The 23,923-nt window shown below is 49.1% G+C and overlaps 1 protein-coding gene across 2 annotated transcripts in view; it reads right to left on the minus strand.

The window, feature by feature from the left end:
- Nucleotides 1-23,923, minus strand: part of gpc5b (glypican 5b) — a 945,490-nt gene that overhangs the window by 603,967 nt on the left and 317,600 nt on the right. For both annotated transcript variants that reach the window (XM_072474918.1, XM_072474917.1), the window contains exon 3: nt 18,223-18,917. In XM_072474918.1, coding sequence (XP_072331019.1) covers nt 18,223-18,917 — 695 coding nt within the window. The remainder of the gene's footprint in view (nt 1-18,222; nt 18,918-23,923) is intronic.

Consider the following 23,923-nt stretch of genomic DNA (forward strand, 5'->3'; position numbering starts at 1 on the left):
TCTGGGATAACACAGGCTGCAACTGGATGCAGCTTTAACCAAAAGATATTCAAGACCTTGAAGTTAGTTCAATCTGATTTATTGAACCAGTAGCACAGTTCTCTACGAGTTTGACTCTCTGCTAACCTAAGTGTGGTTACTCTGTCCGACTGAACCAGACTAGCTCTTAGCCACGTGCTGGAGGTGTGATACTGTACATACACCCTGATTCACTCTGTAGATGTTCATCACTGGAAAGAGGTGGAGTTGTGGTAGTCACCACTGTTATATTATATTGTATATATGGGTATTACGGTAAGGCTCCTGTACTACAGGTATGGGGTAGATCCCTGCCTGCTGGCTCCGCCCAGGAGGCGGAGTATAAATGTGTGCGCTCTCCGAACAGCAGCCATTTCGTAAGCTGCTGTAGGAGGCCACACATCTCTGTGTAATAAAGCCTTGATTACATTATGTCATGATATTCATATAAACATATCATGGTGCAAACACACACACAGACTGATGGACAGATCAACAGACCAATCAACACACATGCAACATCACAACCAATCACCAGTGAGAGCACACGCACTATAAAACAGGGAACACCACAGTTCCCGCTCATTCCAGCAGGAGATAGCTTAGAGCACAGAGCTCACAGCGTGCCACTCAGACATACACCATGTGCTAAGTGCCTCTCTAAGATAGTGCTAGGGCTGGGTCCACAGGTTAACTGGTAAAGTACGAACCACAGCCAGAAGTTAACAGTTGTTGTTATCAAGAATAATAAAACAGAGTTGTACCATCTACAACCGTGTTGGTTCGTTTGTATAGCGGAACACCCAACAAGACATAGTACCAGGATTGGAACCCAGCAACTGTGACACCTACCTGCACATCTTCAGAGATCCACCATCCTGTGCCATGGACACCATCAGCCCGCCGCAGCCGCTCCAAATCGCTGGAAACCTCGGCGTCAACTGGAAGCTGTTTAAACAGCGCTTCCAGCTCTTCCTAGAAGCCACAGACAGGGAGAATGCATCGGACACCAGGAAGATCGCCCTCCTCCTCTCCACGGCAGTGCAACACGCCATCCACATCTACAACTCCCTGGCATTCGCGGAAGGCAAGGACAAGACAAAGTACAAGACGGTCCTTCTAAAACTTGAGCAACACTTCAGCGTGGATGTTAATGAGAGCTTCGAGAGGTACCTCTTCCAGCAGCGCCTGCAGGTAAGGATGAGCCTTTTCAATCTTTTTTGACACACCTCCGTATCCTCGCGCAGTCCTGCGGCTATGAGGACACCTCCGATTCCATGATTCGGGACCAGATAGCTTTTGGGGTCACCTCGGGCACCCTAAGCCAGCAGCTCCTCAAAATAAAGAGCCTCACCCTAGCCACCGCCATCAAAACCTGCGTCCTCCACGAAAACGCGACCAGCCGGTACTCCCAATTCTAGGCGGCTGAATCGGCACGGCAGGGATCCTACGAGGCCGAGCGGGTCCAGTCCATCGAGTTCCTCCCAGCCGGTGCCCGGACGAGGGAGGCCATTTTTCCAGTGCAACCTCCAGAGCCTAACCCTGAAATTTGGCGGGCCCCTACCGCCCCTTACTGTTTGCGGCCTTGCGACCCTTAAGGTCGACCCGCCTTCTCTATTTGCAAACCTCACCCCGGATTGCAAACCCGTTGCCACCAGGAGCAGACGGTACAGCGCCCAGGACAGGACCTTCATCAGGTCTGAGGTCCAGCAGCTGCTGCGGGAAGGTATCATCGAGGCCAGCAACAGCCCCTGGAGAGTGCAAGTGGTAGTGGTGAAAACCGGGAAGAAAATCAGGATGGTCGTTGACTACAGTCAGACCATCAATCGGTAAACGCAGCACGACGCGTGCTCCCTCCCACGCATATCTGATATGGTCAATCAGATTGCACAGTACCGGGGCTTCCCGACACTGGACCTGAAATCTGCCTACCACCAGCTCCCCATCCGTAAGGCCGACTGCCCATACACTGCGTTTGAAGCAGACGGCCGCCTTTACCATTTCCTTAGGGTGTCCTTCGGCGTCGCCAACGGGGTCTCGGTCTTCCAACGGGAGATGGACCGAATGGTTGACCCGTATGGACTGCGGGCCACTTTCCCGTACCTGGATAACATCACCATCTGCTGCCACGACCAGCAGGACCACGACGCTAACCTTTCCAAATTTCTCCACACCACCAAACTCCTGAATCTAACCTACAACAAGGAGAAGTGTGTGTTCAGCACGAACCGATTAGCCATCCTCGGCTATGTGGTTCAGAACGGAGTTCTAGGGCCCGACCCCGATCGCATGCGCCCCCTCATGGAACTCCACCCGAGGCCCTCAAACGATGCCTGGGGTTCTTTTCATATTACGCCCAGTGGGTCCCAAACTATACGGACAAGGCCCGTCTACTCATTCAATCTACCGCTTTCCCACTGGCGGCCGAGGCTCACCAGGCCTTCAACCGTATCAAGGCCGACATCGCCAAGGCCGCGATGCACGCGGTCGACAAGACGCTCCCCTTCCAATTCGAGAGCAATGCATCAGACGTTGCTCTGGCCGCCTCAATCAACCAGGCATGCAGGCCCGTGGCATTCTTTTCCCGTACCCTCCATGCCTCCGAAATTTGGCACTCCTCTGTCGAAAAGGAGGCCCAAGCGATCATTGAAGCTGTGCGACATTGGAGGCATTACCTGGCCGGCAGGAGATTCACTCTCCTCACTGACCAACGGTTGGTTGCCTTCATGTTTAACAACACACAGCGGGGTAAGATCAAAAATGATAATATCTTGAGGTGGAGGATCGAGCTCTCTACCTACAATTACGAGATTTTGTATCGCCCCGGTAAGCTCAACGAGCCCCCGTGCCCTGTCCCGAGGTACATGTGCCAGCGCACAAGTGGACCGGCTCCGGACCCTGCACGACGATCTCGGTCACCCGGGAGTCACCCGCTTTTACCATTTCATTAAGGCCCGCAATCTGCCTTACTCCATCGAGGAAGTCAGGGCAATCACCAGAGACTGCCAGGTCTGCGTGGAGTGTAAACCGCATTTCTACCGGCCAGACCATGCGCGTCTTGTGAAGGCCTCCCGCCCCTTTGAATGCCTCAGCGTGGACTTCAAAGGGCCCCTCCCCTCCACCGACCGCAACACGTACTTTCTTAATGTGGTCGACGAGTGTTCCCGATTCCCCTGCGCCGTCGCATGCCCCGATATGACGTCTGCCACCGTCATCAAAGCCCTCAACACCATCTTCGCTCTGTTCGGTTTCCCCGCCTACATCCACAGTGACCGGGGATCCTCATTTATGAGCGATGAGCTGCGCCAGTACCTGCTCAACAGGGGCATTGCCTCGAGCAGGATGCCCAGCTACAACCCCAGGGGAAACGGCAGGTGGAGCGAGAGAATGGGACCGTCTGGAGGGCCGTCCAGCTGGCCCTACGGTCCAGAAATCTCCCGGCCTCCCGCTGGCAGGAGGTCCGCCCTGACGCACGACGCACTTCACTCCATTCGGTCGCTCCTGTGCACCGCGACCAACGAAACCCCCCATGAACGTCTCTTTGCCTTCCCAAGGACGTCCACCTACGGGGTTTCGCTCCCAACGTACTGACAGCTCCAGGACCCGTTCTCCTCCGCAAGCACGTGCGGCTCCTCAAGGCGGACCCGTTGGTTGAGAGGGTACAGCTACCCCATGCGAACCTGCAGTACATCTACGCAGCGTACCCCGACGGCCGCCAAGACACAGTCTCCCTCAGGGCTCTGGCACCAGCTGGGGTCCCCCCCGCCCCAGCACCACCCTCCCCTCCCCCGGCGCACCCCACTGCAGCCCCCGCTCCAGGACTAATCCGTCCTCCCCTTGCTCCCACCCGGGGATGGAGAGGATTGCGACACGCTCCTGGAGTCACCGAAGACCAAGCCGACGCCAGAGTCGCCACCAGCACTGCGGCGCTCTCAACGACAGATCAAGGCGCCCGATCGTCTACATTTGTAACCTTCTCTGTAATTTTAAAACCCATCTGTATGTATATAGTTTTCCACCACCTCCGCTGGACTCATTTTTAACAGGGGGCGAATGTGGTAGTCATCACTGTTGTATTATATTGTATATATGGGTATTACGGTAAGGCCCCTGTACTACAGGTACGGGGGTAGGTCCCTGCCTGCTGGCTCCGCCCAGGAGCCGGAGTATAAATGTGTGTGCTCGCCGAACTGCAGCCATTTTGTAAGCTGCTGTAGGAGGCCACACATCTGTGTGTAATAAAGCTTTGATTACATTCTATTCTCGTCTCGTCGTAATTGATAGTGCATCAGGAGTGTGAGTGTCTCGTGCCCTTTATAGTGAGATACCACCCCTGGGTGTCCTGCCTGTTCATTGGTCATGTCCTGTTCATTAGCTGCCTGTCTGTGCCTGTCTGTATATCATTATCTGCAAGTCTGCATTTCATGACATCTCACCTTTTTTAAATGTTTTGTTGGCACATGGGAACGTACTTACATGTGGGGGCATGTATTAACCTATTTACAAGCGGTGGCATATGTGAATGTACTTACATGTGAAGACAGCTGTCTAATGTGAGAAAACAGAACATAGCAAACAAAACAAATGTTCATGAGTCCAGTCTCTGGGGCTTGCGTCTGATCCTTGTCGACCGCCGGAGAGGTGGTGGTGGGGACGACGGTGCCTTGACAGGCGGGATCGAAGCCTGACTGGAGCCTCGTAGTTTGAGGTATCAGGAGGACGCAAAACAACGGGCGAAAATGGAAAAGAAAGCGGTTGCGGGCAGGCAATTTTGCACAGTGTCCGTCTGTTTCGTCGCACAACAGAACCATCAGCCATACATACAACATGCGAGCGGGGCGCAGCCTGACGAACAACGACAGCTGGAGCAGACCAGCCACCATTCGATATCTTGATCCTGACAGTGTCTGCCGGGGATAACACGGGCAAATCGGTGGCATGAGCATCATAGCCCTGCTTTTGCTGGTTTCCGAGCTGCTGCACCTTCTGTAGCACCGGGAGGTGATCCAGGTTGGGCAAGTGTATGGCTGGAAGGGTCGTCCGCAGGTCCCTATTCATCAGGAGTTGAGCCGGCGACATGCCAGTGGACAGTGGGGTCACCCTGTACGCAAGCAGCGCGAGGAAGATGTCAGAAGCAGAATCCGCGGCCTTGCAGATGAGCTGTTTCACAATGTGCACCCCTTTTTCAACCTTCCCATTGGACTGCGGATAGTGTGGGCTGGAAGTGACATGTTTGAAATGGTATGACTTGGCAAACATAGACCACTCGTGGCTGTTGAAGGACGGGCCATTGTCACTCATGACAGTGAGTGGGATACCATGCCTGGAGAACGTCTCCTTACAGGCCTTGATGACGTTCCGAGATGTGAGGTCTGAGAGCTTCAGGACTTCAGGGTAATTGGAGAAATAGTCAATAATCAACACGTAGTCACGACCATTCGCACAAAACAGGTTGATGCCAACCTTGGACCACGGGGAGGTCTCAATTTCATGCTGCTGGAACGTCTCCTTGCTCTGCGCTGGCTGGAAGCGTTGACAGGTCACATAGTTGAGGACCATGTTCGAGATGTCCGGGCCAGTAGACAGCCTGCCTGACTCTGCATCTGCGTCTCGATGCCCAGGTGTCCCTCATGGATTTGGCGGAGCACCAAGCTCTGGAGACTGAGTGGAATGACAATCTGGTCCAGCTTGAGGAGGATACCATCAATCACCGTCAGGTCGTCCTTTACATTGTAAAATTGAGGGCACTGCCCTTTCTGCCAGCCATTGGCGAGGTGGTGCATGACACGCTGCAAGAGGGGGCCTTTGGCTGTCTCCTCGCTGATACGAACCGCCTTCTCATCAGACGCCGGGAGGGTGCGAGCACACAGCTGCACCTGTGATTCAATCTGCCGGGTGATTTCCAGCGGTACACGAGGCAATGTGATGGAGTGGGACAATGCATCAGCGATGATAAGCTCCTTGCCAGGCGTGTACACTAAGTCAAAGTCGTACCTTCTGAGTTTGAGGAGGATGCGCTACAACCGAGCCGTCATGTCGTTCAGGTCCTTATGGATAATGTGGACCTGAGGCCTGTGATCCGTCTCGACAGTGAATGTCGGCAGGCCGTGGACATAGTCGTGAAACCTGAGAATGCCAGTGAGAAGACCCAGGCATTCCTTCTCTATTTGCGCCTACTGTGTTTCGGTGGGCATCATGGCCCTTGATGCGTAGGCTACTGGTGCCCAGGATGAGGTGTCATCGCGTTGGAGCAGCACCCCACCGATGCCATCCTGGCTCGCATCTGTCGAGATCTTTGTCTCCCTGTCTGGGTCAAAAAATGCCAAGAAGGGTGCAGTGGTGAGCTTGGCTTTCAGCTCCAACCACTCTGCCTGATGTGCTGTCTTCCACTCATAGGCAGTGGACCTTTTCACTAGGTTTCATAGGGCCGTGGTGTGTGAGGCCAGGTTTAGGATGAACTTGCCCAGAAAATTGACCATGCCCAGGAAGCACAGCACCGCCTTCTTGTCTTCAGGGACCTTCATGGCTTTGATGGCCTTGTCCTTGTCTGTGTCCAGGCGCATGCCCTGCTGAGAGATCTGGTCACCTAGGAACATGAGTGTCGACATGCCAAAGCAACATTTGGACCTGTTCAGCTTCAGGCCATTGTCATGGACACGGCGGAATACCTGCTGGAGATGGGGAACATGCTCTTCAGGGGTCGTGGACCATATGATGATGTCGTCCATGTACACACGAACCTCTTCAATGCCATCCATCATCTGCTCCATGATGCGATGGAAGATCTCCGATGCCGAGACAATGCCAAACGGTATGCGATTATAGCAGTATCTGCCAAACGGTGTGTTGAAGGTGCAGAGCCTTCTGCTGGACTCATCCAGCTGGATTTGCCAAAATCCATGTGACGCATCAACTTGATGAAAAAACGTGTGTGTGCCATCTCACTGGTGAGTTCCTCCCGCTTCGGGATGGGGTAGTGTTCACGCATTATATTCTTATTGAGATCCTTGGGATCAATGCAGATGCGCAGGTCTCCCGAAGATTTCTTACACATACCATTGAGCTGACCCAGTCAGTCGGTTCGGTTACCTTGGAAATGATGCCCTGTTGCTGAAGATCCTTGAGCTGTGCCTTCAGGCGCTCCCTCAGCGGAGCCGAGACTCAGCGTGGTGCGTGGACCACTGGCTTGGCATCAGGTCGTAGCAGAATCTTGTATCGATATGGCAGTGTGCCCATCCCGTCGAACACATCCGGATACTGAGCAAGGAAGTTGTCAATGCCGGCCTGAAGATCCACATTGGAGGATGTCGTTGTGTAAACCCGCTGCACGAGGTTCAGCTGCTTGCAGGCATGCGCTCCAAGTAGGGATGCCCTGTCTGGCTTGACAATTTCAAAACGTAACCGTGCATGGGTGCTCCGTTTGGAGACGAGTAGATGGCAGGATCCCAGTGCCGTGATGGCATTTCCGTTGTAGTACAGGAGCCTGCAGGCTGCTGGAAGGACATTGGGCGGCTTCTTGATGCGTTTGAAATCTGCCTGTGAGAGGAGGTTGGCAGAAGCACCTGTGTCCAGCTTAAACTGGATGGAGCAGTGGTTGACCTGCATCACCGCACGCCATTTGTCCACAGAATCCACAGCGAGGATGGATTGAATTTGTGATGAGTTGGATGTGGCATATTCACATTTGGTAATGATGCCCACACAGTAGGCGGAGTCCAGGCATTCTTCCTCTGGATCCATTGTGCTGCCAGGATCAGTATCCTGTAATCGTTGTTGCACACTCTGAACGCGCCGTCGTCTGATTTGGGAGCGCTGGCCCCTGACTGGTGGTGCAGACCTGCACAAGGCTGCATAGTGTCCAGGTTTCCCGCAGTTTAATCATCGCCTGCCTCTTGCAGGGCAGTGTTTCTTTTAGTGGGCGTTGCCGCAGTTCGAGCACGTCATGAAGTCGGCGTCCTGACGCTCCGCGCGTCATCGCACATGCGCAGTGCGGGTGTCAGCCGCTTTGTTATCCTGTTTGCATCGCGCATGCGTGGGGCCCCGGGAAAAGTGCGCAAAATGGCCGTTTTCATCAATGCTGAGGCGCTGTATCCGGGAGATGGCCTGCACTCTCTCTGCCTCGTGGGAGGCAAGTTTCTCATTTTCAGCTGATTTGTACTGGGAATAGCGATTTTTGGCGTGCTCATGCACTGTGCATGTTTCAATCGTGACTGGCAGGGTCATATGCTTGATTTTCAGTAGCTGCTCTCTCAGGGGATCAGAGTGAACTCCAAAAACGATTTGGTCTCTGATCATGGAGTCAGCAATAGCACCAAAGTTGCAGGACAGCGCTAGCAAGCGGAGGTTAGTTAAGAAGGTGTTGAAAGATTCATCTTTACCTTGTAGACGCTGTTTGAATATGTAGCGCTCAGAAATTTCATTGATGTCCACTTCACAGTGACTATCAAACTTGTCCAGGATGGTCTGAAACTTTGTCTTGTCCTGGCCTTCGGTGAAGTGAAAAGAGCTGAAGAGTTTGATGGCATGATCACCCGCTGTTGAGAGGAGAAGCGCGATCTTCCTTGCATCAGACGCACCCACGAGGTGGCGGAAGGAAGGTGGGGAAACCACGAGAGATGGGGGGGTCCCCCCCTTTTTTTCCCCATTCTCTCCGGAAAATGAAAGAAAAGCACAGCCGAAGCCGGGGGGAGGTGTGTGTGGGGGGGGGGGGGGGGAGTGGGGGGGGACGCCCAACGGGGAAGGGGGAGGAACCACAGACCAATCCAGAGGGCAACGAATTGCACATAGGGTCAGTTAAATAAAGGACAAACTAAACCTCTTTGTATAATGAAGGAAATTAGCGCGGGCGAGAAAAGCGTGATGTGTAGATATACAACTGTTTATAAATTATGGGAAATGCCAATAAAAAGATCTAAACAAAAGGAGTCACTATCCTTACCTGGCAGGGCCTGTTGCACTATTTTCATCTGGCTGAAGTGGACATAACCTGGAATCGGACCCGCCTCCCTTCACTGAAACATTGGCACAATTCTGGATTTGAACCTGAGGCCCCTTTAAAACTGAGATGAGGAGGAATTTCTTCAGTCAGATGGTGGTGGATCTGTGGAACACTGTCGTAGTGGCCAAATCACTGAGTGTCTTTAAGACAGAGGCAGATAGGTTCTTGATTAATAAGGGTATCAGGGGTTATGGGGAGAAGGCAGGAGAATGGGAATGAGAAAATATCAGCCATGATTGAATGGCGGAGCAGACTCGATGGGCCGAGTGGCCTAATTCTGCTCCTATGTCTCATGGTCTTATGGAATCATTTAAATTGGAATAATCACTTTTAGGGTAAGAAACTACCCACCCCTCACATACAAAACACTCTGATCACACAGGCAATAAGGAAACACATGCATTCTGCAAAGACGCAATGAAGTCGCAATGGGCAGCACGGTAGCCTTGTGGATAGCACAATTGCTTCACAGCTCCAGAGTCCCCAGGTTCGATTCCAGCTTGGGTCACTGTCTGTGCGGAGTCTGCACATCCTCCCCGTGTGTGCGTGGGTTTCCTCCGGGTGCTCCGGTTTCCTCCCACAGTCCAAAGATGTGCAGGTTAGGTGGATTGGCCATGATAAATTGCCCTTAGTGTCCAAAATTGCCATTAGTGTTGGGTGGGGTTGCTGGGTTATGGGGATAGGGTGGCGGTGTTGACCTTGGGTAGAGTGCTCTTTCCAAGAGCCGGTGCAGACTCGATGGGCCGAATGGCCTCCTTCTGCACTGTAAATTCTATGAAATCTATGAAATCTAAGTGAGCTGTAGACTGGAATCAAATGGAGGAATTATATCACATCACTGCAAAAGGAACTGGCTTTTACTCAGCTGAGCTGCACAACAAGATTACAGCAATGAAATAATCCCAGTCAATATCTCTTTTCACATAGAAGGCAGTCCCCATGGAGGAGTCTTATTCTGTTACAGATCCCGTGCGAGTGTTGACTGCCAATGGGGTGACTTCAGGGGCGAAATTCTCCTACCCGCCCCGCCACATTTCTGCCCCGACCGGCCGGCGGGAGTCTCCGTAACACCGGCCGGTCAATGGGGTTTCCCATTGTGGGGCAGCCCCGCGCCGTCGGGAAACCCCCGGGCGCCGGCAGAACGGAGACTCCCGCCGGCGGAGAATGACGCCCCAGGTGTTCATACTGAGCAATAACTTGCAGTTGCAGTGAATTATTGAGAATAATCTTACCAAAGAAAAAAATAGGTGTTAACGCAATTAATATCATCTTGACCCCAGAAAGTGGCAGAGTTCAATTCCAACATCTCTTATTCACTCAGTTTACTTGCAAGGATTTTAAAAAGTACTTCGGATGTCCTTGAAATACAAGTAAAAAATTAAGAAGCCAAAAACAATGTGGAGGAAAATCTTTGACAGTGTTCTGTTCATGAAGAATGCATATCCACAGGAGCATACTCAGAATCATGTATCCTACAAATACATGAGACAGACATCGAAACAATGAGCCTCTGGTCGTCCCACGCGCAGCATGTTGCACAGTGGCCAATGGCGGAGTCTTCTGGTCCCGCTGCTGTCAATGGGATTTCCCTTTGAATCCACCCCAGGACGCCAGGAAACCCGCAGCAGATGTGGGCCATTGGAGGCACTGGAAGATCCCGCCGGCATGAAAGAGCTGGAAGGTCCCGCCCAATATGGGAGACTGAAATAGGGATAAAGAAGACAGCACAGCACCAGCTACACCATCTCCTCATGCTGTGCCCCTTGTGCTCATGTACAGTATGTTCGTACAGGATTTGGTGAGGACAAGCTCAGAATCAGCCGTGATGATGCCCCCTCCTTGTTTGATGTAACTGCTATCTGGACTCACAAATGTAGTATGGCCATTCCATTGAGCAGAAGGGGCACTTATTCTTGTTGAGGTTCAATCCCATGAGTACCAGCAGCATGACATTAACTCTCAAAGCTCACATGCATAATAAGTCACTGGGGTGAAATACTGGAAAGTCAACATTACTGAAGTAAGGAAGTCTTATGGCGTTGTCCTTAGTTTAGGGCAAGAATCTCTGGATTCGGGCCAGAAGCTCTTGAGTTCAAGTCCCCACCAAGACTTGTTGGCCACAGGAGGAGCATTCACGACCTGGTTCAACGGGCTGATCATCAACTCACAAATTTTTTCACCACTTCCCCGCAATTCCCCACAGGAGAAAGAGGTATGCTCAGAAGATTACCGAGGTACCACTGTTCCCACAATTGTAGCTCTCACCTGGCTACAGAGTGATGTACAACAACAGTTATCTCCTACTGTCCCTCTTGCTACAGCAGTCTCAATCTCCTTTCGCTGGTTCCTGTAGTGACATGGACATCACCGCAACTGGAGACTCCCATATTGGCACTCCAATGCCCTCTGGAGAACTGGGGGAAATGCAGAATCCCCTGCAGTGGGGGCTTGTGTTAAAGTACCAACATGGCACTAAGTTTGAGAGTGATCAGTAAATAAAGCCTGTTGGAAAAAATAATGAATTTTGCTGCAAGGACAGAACTGAGAATCTAATCAAAATACAATACAGAGAAGGAACCAAACTCAGGTCACCCAAGTAGATTCACTAGGAACTAGGCTACCAGGCCCCTGCACTGGTGAGCTGTGTCAGGAAGACTATCTATACTACTAGTATAGTACTATTCAGCCATCAGATGGGGCAGCACAGTGGTTAGCACTGCTGCCCACAGCACCAGGGACCCGGGATCGATTCCGACCTCAGGTGACTGTGCTGCACGTTCTCCCCGTATCTGCTTGGGTTTCCTCCTGGTGCTCCGGTTTCCTCCCACAGTCTAAAGATGTGCAGGTTAAGTGGATTGGCCATGCTAAATTGTCCCTAAATGTCCAAAGCTGAGGCAGGGTTACAGGGTTTGGGGCAGGGGATTGTGACTCGGTCAGCTCGATGGGCCGAATGGCATCCTTTTGCACTGTAGGGATTCTATGAAATCATGATCTGAATTTAAGCGCATTATGGAAAGAGGTGTTATTGCATCAGCCCCCTCTCCCCGAACTGCACACCCTGGTTGAGATATAACAACCAGTCTGAAGAAAAACCATGCTGCCATTAATCACAGATTATCATAGAATTTACAGTGCAGAAGGAGGCCATTCGGCCCATCGAGTCTGCACCGGCTCTTGGAAAGAGCACCCTACCAAAGGTCAACACCACCACCCTATCCCCATAACCCAGTAACCCCACCCAACACTAAGGGCAATTTTGGACACTAAGGGCAATTTATCATGGCCAATCCACCTAACCTGCACATCTTTGGACTGTGGGAGGAAACCGGAGCACCCGGGGGAAACCCACGCACACACGGGGAGGATGTGTAGACTCCGCACAGACAGTGACCCAAGCCGGAATCGAACCTGGGACCCTGGAGCTGTGAAGCAATTGTGCTATCCACAATGCTACCGTGCTGCCCCAAATGCTGCCGTGCTGCCCCTAAACTCTGCTTCCACAATATAACCCGTGTTTCCACATAGTTTAATGCTCACATGCAAACACACACAGTCCCCAGTATGCAACAATGGAAATGAAAGTTGGGCCTGCCAACCCTCCTTTGTACCCAATCAGCACAAGACTGCTCACTGTAACTCCAGTGGCCCTCGAGCTAAACTCCAGCTTGAAGTGATCCCTTTTACTGATGCCTATTCAAAGGGAATAAAATGGGACAGCAAAGCCATGAAGGCTGGACCATCAGTAAGAGTGACAAGGCTTGAATAAGAGCATTTGAAATGAAAGGACTCAGGTGGATATTACGCGAGTCATGGACGGTCAAGTGGACAATGAGTGAGTGCTGGAGAAGGATGCTAAGAAGAACTTGTTTGAGAAGTTGATATCAAGGAAGCTCACGTATTTTGGACACGTGATGTGAACAGGAGGGGAATGTTCGGAGAAAGAGGCCATGCAAGAAAAAAAAACCCACACCTGGCAAACGTGAACGAGGAAGACCCAGGATGACATGGATGGATAATATCAGAATGCGGACTGGCTTCTCTATGGAACAGGAAGCGAGGGCAGCAGAGAAGGGAAATCAATGGAGAAAGACTGCCCATGGTGTGGCCAACCTTCAGAATGAGAACAAGTGAAAGACAAGACATTGAACTTTGACAAAAATGCACAATTGATTTTGGTAAATTCTGATTCACTTTGGAAGCTGGTTCATTCCCTGCATGAAATTAGATGACTTCTTCACTCAAAATGTCTTCTTCACTCAAAATGTCTTCTTCACTCAAAATGTCTTCTTCACTCAAAATGTCTTCCTCACTCAAAAAAGGAAAGGGTCCCATGTCCAGGAATGGCACACGGCAATGGTCAGATTACAATCGAGGTGCAGAATTCTGGCAACTTAATGACGCATTCTCACAATTCAACAATAGGTTCGGAATTTCATTAATTACACATGAACTGGAACTGAAAGCAGGGGTAACATTTTAAGTAATCCCCAGAACCTCAGGCTGGTTTCATGTCCCCCATTCTCCAACTGAAACCAACTCAATGTCACCCAAGAACCAGCTAAGCTGGAACTCGTCAAGTCATTTCTTGAAACTGCAGAAATCATCAGCCTCCCCTTTTCCCTCTTCTAGAATAGTGACTATAGCTTCCTTCCCCCCTCACTTTATGACCGAGACCCAAGAATTGGACAAGCAGGTTCCCTGCATCAGGCCAGCACCCAACAGTGACAACACTCGTGTTTCTGAATCGGGCGAGTTTGGGTTCAAATTTCACTCCAGGGCCTTGCAATCCAGTCAGCCACTCAGTTCTAGCACTGAGGGAGTTGTGCAAAGTTGAAGGCACTGTCCTTCGGACAAGATGTTAAACCAAGGCCTGTCGGCCATCTCAGGTGCACACGCAAGATTCTATGGCACTGTTCAAAGAAGAGCAGAGGAGTTCATAGAATCATAGAATTTATGATGCACAAGGAGGCCATCGGGCCTCCCCTGCACCAGCCCTTGGAAAGAGCACCCTACCTAAGCCCATACCTCCACTCTATCCCCACACCCTATCCCCGTAACCCCACCTAACGTTTTTTGGACACTAAGGGCAATTTAGCATGGCTAATCCACCTAACCTGCCCATCCTCGGACTATGGGAGGAAACCAGAGCACCCGGAGGAAACCCACGCACACACGGGGAGAACGTGCAGACTCTGCACAAACAGTGACCCAAGCCGGGAATCGAACCTGGGACCCTGGAGCTGTGAAGCAACTGTGCTACCCACTGTGCTATGCAAAGTTCTCCCGGGAGTCCTACCAATTTTTATTCCTCCATCAACATAGTGAAAACAGATTTATGTGGCCAATTATTGCAGTTTGTGGGAGCTTGCTGTGCACATTTCACTGCTGCGTGTCCTACATTACAACAATGACTGCACTTCCAGAGTGCTTCATCTTCTGTAGCGAGCTTTGAGATGCGCTCGGCTTTGCTGCATGTAGTCTTTCTGTCTTTTATAACACCTCAATCAAATGTCAACCCTTTCCAACTGAGATTAGTGCTGAAACTAAACTGAGAGGTTTTAGCCTCTTAACCAACAGAAACTGGGCAGCTCACTTTGATAAAGGAGGTAAATGTTCTTCTGGTACCATTATTACAAGGCACTGGTCCAGAGAATTCCTTCTCTAATCCTCTCCACCTCTCGCTCCTTTTCCAAGATACTCCTCAAAACTTACTTTTGACCAAGCTGTCAAGGCTTCAGGACATTTTTGCTACCTTGAAGGTTGTTACATGAAGTCAGGCTGTTGCTATTCTGCCGTCTTTTACTCTCAGTCTCTAGCTGGTTGGTGTTTCCAATCGGTGGGGTGGCAAGCATGTCTGATGTAGAGAGCAAAAGCTCAAGTGGTGTAGTGAGGGCTGCTTTTTACACAGCCTGGGACCCAAGTGCCACTGAAAGTTAGGGGCATTGTGAGGCAAGAGGGTGAAGGCTTGATATTCAACTCCACAGATGGGCTGAGTGGCCCTCCGCCTGTGCCACAATGATTGTACGACCACAACGCTTCACAGATGACCAGGAGCAACTCCTCAGGGTGGCCAGAAGCTCCGAAACAGATGACAAGAGGTAGGGTGTTCTCAAGAGAGGGGGTCATCTTACACAAAACCCACCCAACTCGTGGGCACAAGCTCCAGTACAAATTGGAATAATTCTGCTCCAATTAGTGACACTGCACTTTGGAGAGCAATAACTGTTAAGAAACCATTGCACCATTCAGCCAGCTGTGATTGTCAAATGAGTGTCCAATGGTTAGAAATATCTGCTGTTTGGGTGTCCCCACCTTCCCCAAAGTGGGGGGGAGGGGGGGGGGGGGGGCGGCTGGTGGGGGCGCTACATGCGGTGTTTAAAAAGCCTGGACGAACTGGGCCAACAATAAATTTCTGGTCTTTTCCACCTCACTTGAAGCAGTCTATGTCTGCTGCTTGGTAACCGTACAGCCCTTTCAAGCATCTACAGCTCCCAGCGGCAGCAAGTCAGCCCTTAAAGCCTCAAACAGGAGAACTGCCAACAAGCAAAAAAAAATATTCAGAGCCTGCTTTGATAGCGAAGCTCAAAGGCTGCCCATCCAGCACACTGGCACACAGGGATCTGGCAGGATCCTTCACAGTCGGCATAATGAGGCTTCTCATATTTTTGTTTTTTGCTGATTTTTGTGGAAATGTTCCCACTAAGCGGTTCTTCAGAAAAGAAAAATCACCTCGGCCGTTCTTCAAATTTATTTATTTATTTATTTTGTGTGTGATTTCAGCTCAACGTTTCCTGTCAGAAAACATTAGTGAAAGGAAAATGCTGCCAGCTTGCTTCGAAACAGAAATGAAATATCTATTCTTTACCTGCTGTGCACTCTCCACATCCCACTCACATTTAAAGGGACAGTGCTGTTGTTCTCGATTGTACAGAAGTGCACATTCTTGAAGATGTTTGTAAATACTGTTCGAACACTACTGGCAGTTTTGCAAATTCCCTGAACATCTCCAAATTGCCTATGCGATTTGATACCATATTTATAACTAAACATTCTCCTTGCAAGCCCGATATTTCATGCATGGATGACTATCCATTTAATGGCACCTCTCCTACCCCATCACTCCCCTCCGGAAGACACCAAATTCATGCTGCAGGACCGCTCCGCAGCCTCTCTGCCAGCCCACCCAAGTGGCCAATTCGCACGCACGTAATCCTACTCTGCGAATGTCTACAGTTTAGGTAGTTGTAGGTGTCGGGGGAGGAGCAGTCCCCTCTGAAGGTCCATATGTGGCAGCAGAAGATCACTGGGTAGCAATCGAGAGCAGAGATTCCAGCTGACCATTGTTCTCCCTTTCTAAATCGACGGGCGAAAGAACAAACTTGTATCATGATCTCAAGACCTTTCACAAAAATTATCATAGATTATCAAAGAATTTACAGTGCAGAAGGAGGCCATTCGACCCATCGAGTCTGCACCGGCTCTTGGAAAGAGCACCCTACCCACGGTCCACACCTCCACCCTATCCCCATAACCCAGTAACCCCACCCAACACTAAGGGCAATTTTGGACACGAAGGGCAATTTATCATGGCCAATCCACCTAACCTGCACATCTTTGGACTGTGGGAGGAAACCGGAGCACCCGGAGGAAACCCACACACACACGGGGAGGATGTGCAGACTCCGCACAGACAGTGACACAAGCCGGAATCGAACCTGGGACCCTGGAGCTGTGAAGCAATTGTGCTATCCACAATGCTACCGTGCTGCCCTACTTCATGATCAGAATTACTTCATTCACTATTAAGTGTTAACTGTTGTAATGTCAGAAGCACAAATAGCCATGTGATAATGACCAGACAATCCATTTTTAACGAGGGATAAGTATTGGGCAGTACATCAGGGTGAACTCCCTTTGTCTTGTTCGAAATGGTGTCGCACGATTTATATGCCCAACTGAGAGGGCAGAGAGAGCCTTAGTTCAATGCCTCATCCGAAAGCCCTCTGACCACCCAGCCGCAAACCCCCCCCCTCCCCCCCAGAACTTCACCGAGAGCCTCAGCCAAGAGTTTGTGCTCAATTCTCTGGAGTGGGACTGCTGCCAACCAAGCCACGACTGACACCTACGATTTAGACCTCTCATTATTTCAAATACTGACAACCCAACAAAGAAGATTTTAAACAGTTTCAAACAATTGGCCACACTGTGCGGGAGCCAGGCTGCTTAATTTGTGCTGTGCAGCTCAAAGTCTACACAAACCTTAATCGAGATCGATAGAAACTTATTTACTCTTTGCAGCAAAACGACAGAAAAAGAAGAGGAAGCTAGTGAGAGCGAGAGAGAGAGAGAGAAGGACATAGGAGAGAGGGAGAAAGACAGGTACGAAATTAAACAGAGGTGAAGCAAAGGAAGGGAGAGAGGAAGGAGGGAGAAAAAGGAAAGAGACAGGCAGATCAACAGAGAAACCAACAAGTGACATAGGCCAGCATTTTCCAGTCATCCCCCGCACCCCCGCCCCCCCCCCCAAGGCGGAGGCAGTTTGCCATTGGCTATTGGTAGAATCTTCCAGTCCCGCCAACGTCATTGGTAATTTGCACAGCTCTCCAGTCCCGCCAGTGGGGAAGGGCTGGAAAATCCCACCCACAGACAAACCAACCTGAGGAGAAACAAAGGCCGCAATTTTCCAGCCCTTCAAGCTGGTGGGATTTTCCAGTCCCGGCAATGTGCACAGAGATTTCAATGGTTCGCCAGCCCAGTGGCGGTGCCGGAAGATCCTGCCGGCGTGATGGGTTGGAAAATTCCGGCCAAGGATTCGCACACAGGCAGATAAAGTGATGAGAGAGAGCGATAAAACTCTGGTGGAGAGAGCGAAGATAGGGTGGGGGTAGGGTGGAGGCAGAAAGAAATAGATAAATAGAGACAGAAATGCAGGAAAACAGAAAAAGAGATGCTCAGGCAAACAGCAATACAAACAGCGACAAACAAAAGAGAGAGAGAGAGAGACACGCACACACACACAGAAACACACGTACAAAGGCGCAGTAACACAGAGACAACAATTGAAAGAAAGACGCAGTAGATATGCAAATTTGAGAGAGGCATAGATACACTCAGAAAAATGCGGACCCTACCTGCCTGTGTTTTAGTCCAATGCAAACCTAGAAGTGTCTGAACACTGGCAGTAACTCACTGTAATCATTACTTACTGTAGTGGAGATTTCTGGTCCGTTCAGCTGAGCGTGCAAAATAGCTTCATTGACCATTGGTGCCACCCTTAGCAATGCCTGTTCCACACCTCGTGGTCCTGTAATAATACTGGTGAGCTCATCCAAGTTTGAAATATAGCCCCGCCAGTGTGGATCAATATCTGCAACATTAGCGAGACATCCCCGCATTACATTGAGACAGTATGCAACACAGGGTTTGATCAGAGTAAGGCCATGGCAGTGAGAACAATATCCCATTTTCACCAGGGCTCTGGTACACTCTCGGGTGAAAACGACATTCTTGGTCATATTTATCACTTCGCTGCCTACATTCAAGACTTGGAGGAGGGTTTTCATTGCCTGCAGTGGCCTGGTCATCTCAGCCACCATCTTCATCGGGTAAGCTCCAAAGGGGTTGATGTCCTGCCTGGCCAATCGTAGGCACTCCAAATAATCCACGGAAACCTCATTGAGTCCAGGTTGTATTAGCCGATTGTAAACCAATGGGAAAAGGCTGTCGAAGAAACTCAGGACGATGTCCTCAATGTTCCAGCTCAAATCCAGGACATAGAGGGATAGGTCAGTAAACAAGCCTTTCACCACCTCTGTAGCCTCCTTTGCCATTGTCCTGTACCCGGTCTTGAACAAGGAGTTGGTGTGATTGCTTGCAACGTGAATCAAGGACGTAAAAGCCTCTGCCAAAGGAAAAGAGGGAGTGACATTAGCAACAGATTGACCACGTGGAGGAATTAAACAGAACATGCTACACATCTCAGCCCCTTCCCTTATTCACTCTTGGTTCTAAGCCCCACCCACCACCATCTCAGTTGATTTCCCAGCCCTTTCATTCATGCTGCCCCCCCTGCCCACTCAAGAACTTGGCACAGAATTGAAAAGTACATGTAAAGATCAAAAAAAGGCCCAGCACACCCAGTTCCCACCAAGAGATGAGTTCCCGGGAGGGACATGTAAGCACAGAACTATTTGATCAGTTGCTGCAGGGTGAAAAATAGTGTGAAAGCTGATTTGAGAATACATCTGGAGAAGGATGGATTAGACAAGGCTAAAAGGCCTCTACTTACTCCGAAAGGAATTATGCTCCAAATCATTCATATCCAGCGTACTTCGGGAATTTGTTACAACACTGCTGAAGAACAACTTAAAATCAAAATAAAATTGGAAATTGCACAGTATCTTTATGCAAAGCTACTTTTCATAACTTTCCATTGTTTAGGGAATGAGAATAGCCAATCTCCATGAATAGTCAGACAGCGATGTCTGCGATTAATGCTCACACCATGTTTGACCTGGTGTTGTAAGACTTCGTACCATGTTTGAGTCAGCATTCTGTGTATTTACAAATCTTGCAATGAATGCTAGACTCTACAAGATGGTTATGTTTCATATGTCTCCTTTAACATTAGGTGAAACAGTTTGTTCTGGCAGGGGAATAGTGAACTCATTGCAACCCTCTGCATTCAGAGACAGGCCCATGTGATCTGTTGGCCATGGAGGAAAGAAACTCAGACAGAAACCTATTGAAATATCAAGTGACAGTTTTCACACCCGAGATAGCTACTTTTTAAGACAAGGTAGAAAAAGAGAGAGATAGTGTTGAGGAAAAAGGAGGCTATTGTTTTGGAGAACTTATGAGAGTTGATTTTTAGTTCAAAGGAAGAGAGAGCAAACTAATGGTGTTTTTGGAGATTTAAGAAATGAAGGATCACCCGGGTGATTCTTGCTGGTGGAAGTCAGATCTGAATGACTCAGACTGAGTGGACCGAATTTTGAAGGACATCGAAAGTTCCAACCATGTGTGGCAGGGAGAACCTGCTAAAATGCCAGGAGTGACTTTGGACTTGTTCTTGTAATGCTACTGTAGCCACCTGGGTTGGCCACTTCCCGACTTTAAAACAGAGATCTGCTAAGAATGCAGGGAAATTCAGTCAAACGCAGGAAAAACAGCAGGTGCAAAGCTTCCTGTATATCAGAACTTACAGGAACCCAGACAGCACTGAAACTAACAACCATCTACATATTAATGAGTGATCCCCGGGAACAATTGGAAACAGTTAAGGTAAACAAGGCCAAGCCAGACTCCTCGGCGCCAGCAGGAGCCAAGACAAAGGAAGGCCAACGGACACTTAGGAACCGCCCAGCGATCAGGTTAGCTCCAGTATTGGAGAAATCGATCCAAGTGATCAAACTTAGTCCAATCACTTGGAACCAGGTACGGGGTCCGCCCTGAATGGCGCGAAGCCTCTGGGGACTATAAAATAGAGTCCCCAAGTTCAATTCGTCCTTCTTGGCAGGGTCTCTCAGCAGCTCGAAACAACCCTTGATCGTGACCTGTCTAGTAGCTGCACCAACCAAGTGAGTCACCAGTCAACGAACGCTACGAGATAGGCGCTCCTAGCTACCAGTCTATACCAGCTTTGAATCCTGCAGACTCAGAATTGAACGAAAGGCCATTTGTTCCTCTGACCTGGTGGGCCAGTTCCAAAGCTAAGTATAGGCCTTTTAGTGTTAGAGATAGTCTAGTAAGTAGAGTTTTATGCATGAGTAGTGATTGACTGTGTATCATAAATGTGTTTTGATTTGAAGGTTACTAACTGGTGTATTGAGTTATTCATCAGCACTTGAACTTGAATCTCATGGTGGTATCATGAAGATACCTGGTGACTCGTAGATTATCAAAGAATTTACAATGCAGAAGGAGGCCATTCGGCCCATTGAGTCTGCACCGGCTCTTGGAAAGAGCACCCTACCCAAAGTCAACATCTCCACCCTATCCCCATAACCCAGTAACCCCACCCAACACAAAGGGCAATTTTGGACACTAAGGGCAATTTATCATGGCGAATCCACCTAACCTGCACATCTTTGGACTGTGGGAGGAAACTGGAGCACCCGGAGGAAACCCACGCAGACACAGGGAGAATGTGCAGACTCTGCACAGACAGTGACCCAAGCCGGAATCGAACCTGGGACCCTGGAGCTGTGAAGCAATTGTGCTATCCACAATGCTACTGTGCTGCCCAGAGCAAAGGTTATAGAAACGGAGCAAATTAAGTAAAGACACAACGAGCAACATTTAAGAGCCAACCAAAAGTTAGCAAAACTACATACCTTCCAGAAGTTAGAGCACAATGAAAGGAGTTGTGAGATACATCTCAATTGTGTTAGGCAGTTGATGGGGAAGTACCTTTTCTTCAGTTCAATATATTAATTGCCTATTATGTCATATTTGATCTGTGTTCATTTTAGTTTTTTTGTTGCAGTAAAAATCTTTACAAAGCAAAATCTATCCTTTGGTTATGTTCGTTGGTCGTTTGGGAAATTCATCTCATTTAAAAAGTTACACGGGGATTATGACAATACCTTTCTCCAAGACTCCAACTTTCCCTTCTCGATGATGCTGCACTGTGAATCAGGGATTACTATTACCCTTCCAAAACCCTCTTTTCTCAATCCTCACCCCCCTACTCCACCTGGAATTGCATTCTAGTTTGTTGTTACCTCTAGTCTTGTTACCTCAATGAAACCATGGGACAGCACGGAGAGTGATGGGCAGGGAGGGAAGAGAGTAACTCAAAGAGACAACCAGAAAGAACAGTTGTGGATTTAAAACCTCTTACAGCCTCAGAATGTCTTGAAATGCAGGCACCGTGGTTTCAAAAGCGCCACGCGACAGCCAATTTGTACACAGTCAGATCCCAGAAGCAGCAGCAGCATGACAAATGATCAGCTCGCCTGTGCTTGTGATGGGGTTGGTTGAGTGACAGCTTCCTATCTGTTCTTTGAAGAAAGCTACAAAATCTTTTATGTGGATCTAAACAGGGGCCTCCGATTAATATCTTATTCAAAACGTGGCAGCTTTGATAGTGCAGCACCCCCCTCAACATTCTTTATCATGTGTTGGAGTCATAGTTCCTGGGTGATGTGTTCCGTGGTTCCCCCGATGATGAAGATACACACAGAACATATATATGTGTTCAACCAGAATGATGATTTGTCAAACACTTGGAAAGATAACTAACAGATTTATATGCAGAAAATGAAAATGAAATGAAAATCGCTTATTGTCACAAGGAGGCTTCAAATGAAGTTACTGTGAAAAGCCCCTAGTTGCCACATTCCGGCGCCTGTTCGGGGAGGCTGGTACAGACACAGTTACTCAAATTGCTAGGGAGCTACACTAAGTGCGACTCTCCTGTTGTACGTCCTATTACCAACTGGCAGGTCACCTCAGTCACGTGATGCATGTCTGGCGCCACCCACTGGCCGGAGGTCATACCAGTGATTACGTATACTGATATGCAGTTTTATACGTTTATACAAATATATACATTTGTGTGTGCATGCATATCACCACACTGGCAAGAGGGAAGACCACCATTTCGAACAGGGAAACTGGAAGGAAACGACCAGCTTAACTGAAATTGGTGTTAAGAATTACAAGTTAAGCGTTTAACCAGAAATTCTTCAGAAAAAGGGCAGATCACGCCTTGGGGAAATCTGAGCATCGTACAATCAATAGCAAGTCCTTAACCTTCCAATATCTGAACCCAAAACAGCATAATACTGGGGTGTAACAAAAGGGTATCCTTGTGTTCACACATTCTTGGCTCGGCTGGAGTGGAGGGAGGGAGGGCAGATACAAATTGCTAAAACTGCTTTACTTCACTGGGATTGAACATGCGGGACAACAGTGATGACCACTTTATTCAATCAGTATGACTTGTCTTTGAGCAATACTACAAAATAATGAACCTGCTGCACTCCCGAAGTTGTAGCTTGTTTTGTTTTCATCAAAATAACCCCTCACAGCCTGTTAAACCTCATCCTGGTCACAGGCAGACAAGAAAAGACTTTGGAACGGAATGGTTATGAGCCGTGTACTAATTCCCAAAACAAAATGAAAAGACTTGCATTTACATAGCGCTTTTCACAACCACCGGGCATCACCAAAGCACTTTTAAGCCAATGAAGTGCTTTTGAAGTTCATCTCTGTAATATAAAGTAGAAAACAGCAGCCAATTTACGCACATTAAGCTCCCAGAAACAGCAATGCGATAATGCCCACAATCCGTTTTTGTAGTGTTGACAGAGGGGTAAATATTGGCAGGATGTTGTGTTATGTAATTTGGAATAACACAAGCTGTCACTTGATGCAGTTTTGAGTAAAAGAAGCTCCAGACTTTGAAGTGAGTTCAATGTGTTTTATTGAACTATTAGCACAGTTCTCAATGAGTTCGACTCTCTGCTAATCTAAATGTAGTAACTCAGTCTAAGTGAACCGGCCTTGCTCTAAGCCACATGCTGGGATGTGATGCTGAGGATACACCCTGTCTCACTCTGTAGATGTTGGTCGGTGGAAAGAGGCGGGGTGTGAGTGCCTCATCCCTTTTATCGTGAGATACCACCCCTGAATGTCCTGACTGCTCATTGGTCGTGTCCTATTCTATGTGTTCATTAGCTGCATGTTTGCATATCATGATACAGGACATCAGGGAGAGAGAAATCCCCTAACGCTTCTTAAAAATTGTGCCATTTTACTTCCATCTGAGAGAGCCTTGGCTAAATGTCTCATCCAAATATGGCCCCACTAACAATGCAGCAGGCATCTCAGCACTGCACCAAAGTGTCAGCCTCGACTTTGTCCTCAAGTCTTGGGAGCGGAATTTGTAACTACAAACTT

The sequence above is a fragment of the Scyliorhinus torazame genome, chromosome 14 (genome assembly GCF_047496885.1).
Source record: "Scyliorhinus torazame isolate Kashiwa2021f chromosome 14, sScyTor2.1, whole genome shotgun sequence".
Taxonomy (NCBI): Eukaryota; Metazoa; Chordata; class Chondrichthyes; order Carcharhiniformes; family Scyliorhinidae; genus Scyliorhinus; species Scyliorhinus torazame.